General features: G+C 40.7%; 1 protein-coding gene across 3 annotated transcripts in view; it reads right to left on the bottom strand.

Annotated features, from left to right (window-relative positions):
- Nucleotides 1-3841, bottom strand: part of Chd6 (chromodomain helicase DNA binding protein 6) — a 171361-nt gene that overhangs the window by 118327 nt on the left and 49193 nt on the right. For 2 of the 3 annotated variants that reach the window (XM_031372625.1, XM_031372624.1), the window contains exon 2: nucleotides 1652-1707. In XM_031372625.1, the coding sequence (XP_031228485.1) occupies nucleotides 1652-1684 (33 nt within the window). In that variant the 5' untranslated portion in view covers nucleotides 1685-1707. Of the gene's footprint in view, nucleotides 1-578; nucleotides 852-1651; nucleotides 1708-3841 lie in introns of those variants that run through there. The other variant, XM_031372623.1, reaches the window with a different exon arrangement.

The raw sequence follows: 3841 nt of genomic DNA on the forward strand, positions 1-3841 counted from the left end.
TTGGCTAACTCAGTGACTGGGTACTCCTAAAACATTCCCCTGCTGCCCCAGGCCCAGTCAGGAAAGCGGCCAGTGGGGGTTGGTTTTATTTCCTCCATTACTGTGCGTCCTTCTCCTCTCCAGTTCTCCTGATGCTCCGTGTCCCATGTAACTTTCAGTGTCCCACCCCATGCTCCTGATGCTCCGTGTCCCATGTAACTCTCAGTGCCCCACCCCATGCTCCTGATTCTCTGTGTCCTATGTAACTCTCAGTGTCCCACCCCATGCTCAGCCAGTCCTCCTGATTCTCCGTGTCCCATGTAACTCTCAGTGCCCCACCCCATGCTCCTGATTCTCTGTGTCCCATGTAACTCTCAGTGCCCCACCCCATGCTCAGCCATTGGCTGCTGGCAACTTTCCTGATAGATCAAAAAACACTTGAGGGTAAGGCCCTTCAGTGTCAGTAAACACAGATTCCCCATTAAATCAACGAATCAGAACCGCCCTCTACAGATGTGTGGTTCTTTCACATCTTCCTGATCACAAACAGGAGTAATAGGAGATCTTGTACACAGCTTTGGACATATGTCAGAGTCTACCTTAGGATAAATTCCTGGCAGGTAAAACATTTCTGTGCTGCTTCCTACCAACTGAAAGAGAAAGAAATGAAAGAAAAGAAATATTTAGGCAGAAGTTTTGCTTTTCCTATGAATAACTGACACGAATGAGAATAATCTCTCTAGCTCAAGCTCCCCAACAAGGGCCACCTAGAGGGTAGGCTTTCTGATAACCTACATCTCCCTATATAGGATCCCAAAGGAGACACCAGTCCAACGCAACCTTGACCTTGCATGGGTCCCAACTCAAGACAGAATTCAGACCCTGACTATCCCAACCCCCTAGTTTCTAGATTATCATCCAATTCTATAAAAAAGAAAGGCCACGTATTAGGGACAGACTGGGTAAGAGGCAGAGGCACGTCTCTACATTTCCCATCTCAAAGCCATACTGGCTGGTACCAACAGCAGTACCAACTCTATAAACTGTACTGGTGAGTCACACTGGCCACAGTTATAAGAAGTTTATAGTTAAAAGAATACTTCTAAAGCCAGTGAGGTGTCTCAGTGGGTAAAGGTTGAGTTTGCCTGGCAACCTGAGCTTGAGTTTGACACCCCGGAGCTCCCCAGAAAGGTGGAAGGAGAGAAGTGACTCCACAAACTTGTCCTCTGACTGCTACACATAAGCTAGTCCACACTTGCCTACACATAAACATCAGGTATGTGTATACACGCGCGCGCGCGCGCGTGCACACACACACACACACACACACACACACACACAGGGAAAATGCTTTTAGCAAACTAAATATCCAAAAATGATTAACATGTAAACTATAGAGAATTGGTCACATAACTCAGAAAACTATGAGGAGCTATTGAGAGAAGAGGCCTTTCTACCAGGCTAATTTTTAATGCTCTGATTCAGTTTCATTACACTGCTTCTATATGGACACATAAAGCAAAAGGGAAACTCCATGCACTCGTCACTCAGCTCTGTTACTCTGTGAGAATAAAGAGCAGAAGCAATAGGCAGCTGTCAGAGGTTAAAAGTGAGCCACAGCCTGTCCTCTTCAGCAGCAGACACAACACTTAAAGGAAATGGGAACACCTACCTGCTTCTCTTTCTTCTGTATCTTCATTTTCATCAATTAAGGGAAGGTATTTATTTCTATAAAACATAAAAAGGCAAAGATTATAGTAAGTCCCATGAAAAAACATTTAGATTTCCTCCAAATTAATCGTTCAACTATGCCCAGTTCTCTAAGTCTACACATAACTCTCACCAGACCCAATTTATTGTTCCAGATGGGATGAAGTAAAAGAAAGATACTGTCTTTACAAATCAGGTAATTTATAAAAGATGCTGGAATATCAAAGCCAGGTAACTAAAACCAGAAATAAAAATAAATGGCATAACTTTATCGATGGAAATGAGGGAAAGAGTAAGCTTTCATCCTTGTGGGGAAAAAACTATCTATACATAAGTTTACCACAGACAAATCGATTAAAATAATGGAAATACAGGCAATAAAAAAAGATAGCTTAATGGTTTAGAGTAATTTTGCCTCAGAGTGGGTCTGGGGTTGACACTGGTAGGGGGCCATACTCTTCTACCTCCTTATGTTTTCTTATGTTGCCGGATGTTTTAAAACCATGTAAATATATTACTTGGTAAGTTACAGTGCAATAGTTCATAATTTGTTTAAAGGACTGATTTTACTCTACTCAGGTCTTAAGCCATCACCTGAAGCACAATGACCTTTCTGATGCAATGTTTCCTCAGTATTGCTTGTGAGAACCTCAAGAGTCCAGCAACTGGATTTCTGGGCCAGAAAAGAACCCAGTCTAGAGGACCCTGTTTGGGGCCTGCTTGCATCACTAACTACAAATACTTCCTACAGATCTTATATCCCCCGCCCCCCGCACGAACCCCCCCCCCCCAAAAGTGGAAGGACCACAGAATCCTGGCTTCTGGCTCTAGGCTAGAGTTAGAGATTGCCTGACACATTAGCAGAGACATACAATCACATCAACATTAATCACCTCTGTATGAATAAAGTGTGGGCATTAATAGACCTTTAAAACTAAAGAGAAATAAGTATCTAAGATGTTGATATGTGTTCCCTGGCTTGACTTATATTTATATTCCTAAATTCTAACATTACTTTATAGCCCATGAATATATATAACCACAGTTGGTCAACTTATAACAATTATTCTTTAAACTTAAAAGTTTTCTTTGAAGTTTCTTAAGCTGTGGACCATGATGACATATAGGGTTACATAAATGAATATGGAGATCAAAAAACAATTTGGCAACAGTAAAAGGTTTCTGAATGGCAGCTACCAAAACTTAGAATCAAATATATAATGAGGCAAGATTTCCTAGCAGTATCTGCCTGTTTGTGAAACCTGACTTCACTGTAGCCCTGGTTTGGAACACACATTTGTTCTCTGCATTGTACTCACCATTGCACGACTAATGAACTACGGCACAACTATGATGTTGCAGAGCTTTCACTACCATACAAAGTTTTCTTCTTCCATCAAAACACAATGGCTTTAGTATAGAAAACTAAAACTTTAGCATTTCCCTATTACTATTCCCCAGCATACAAATATCAAATTAGTCTATCTTTGGATTATTTACATTAAAATTTGATTTTAAAAATTGTTGCTTGAAAAAGCTCCTAACCCAGAACATCCAGAAAATCCAGGACGCAATGAGAAGACCAAACCTAAGGATAATAAGTATAGAAGAGAGTGAAGATTCCCAAGATAATGGGCCAGTAAATTACCTTCAACAAAATTATAGAAGAAAACTTCCCTAACCTAAAGAAAGAGATGCCCATGAACATACAAGAAGCCTACAGAACTCCAAATAGACTGGACCAGAAAAGAAATTCCTCCCATCACATAATAATCAAAACACCAAATGCACTAAACAAAGAAAGAATTTTAAAAGCAGTAAGGGAAAAAAGGCAAGTAACATATAAAGGCAGGCCTATCAGAATTATACCAGACTTCTCACCAGAGACTATGAAAGCTAGAAGATCCTGGGCAGATGTCATACAGACTCTACAAGAACACAAATGCCAGCCCAGGGTACAATACCCAGCAAAACTCTCAATTACCACAGATGGGGAAAACAAGACATTCCATGACAAAATAAAATTTACACAATATCTTTCCACAAATTCAGCACTACAAAGGATAATAGATGGAAAACATCAGCATAAGGAGCAAAACCACACCCTAGAAGAAGCAAGAAGGTAATCTTTCAACAAATCCACACAAACCTA

This window comes from Mastomys coucha, unplaced genomic scaffold, assembly GCF_008632895.1.
Source record: "Mastomys coucha isolate ucsf_1 unplaced genomic scaffold, UCSF_Mcou_1 pScaffold15, whole genome shotgun sequence".
In the NCBI taxonomy this organism is placed as follows: Eukaryota; Metazoa; Chordata; class Mammalia; order Rodentia; family Muridae; genus Mastomys; species Mastomys coucha.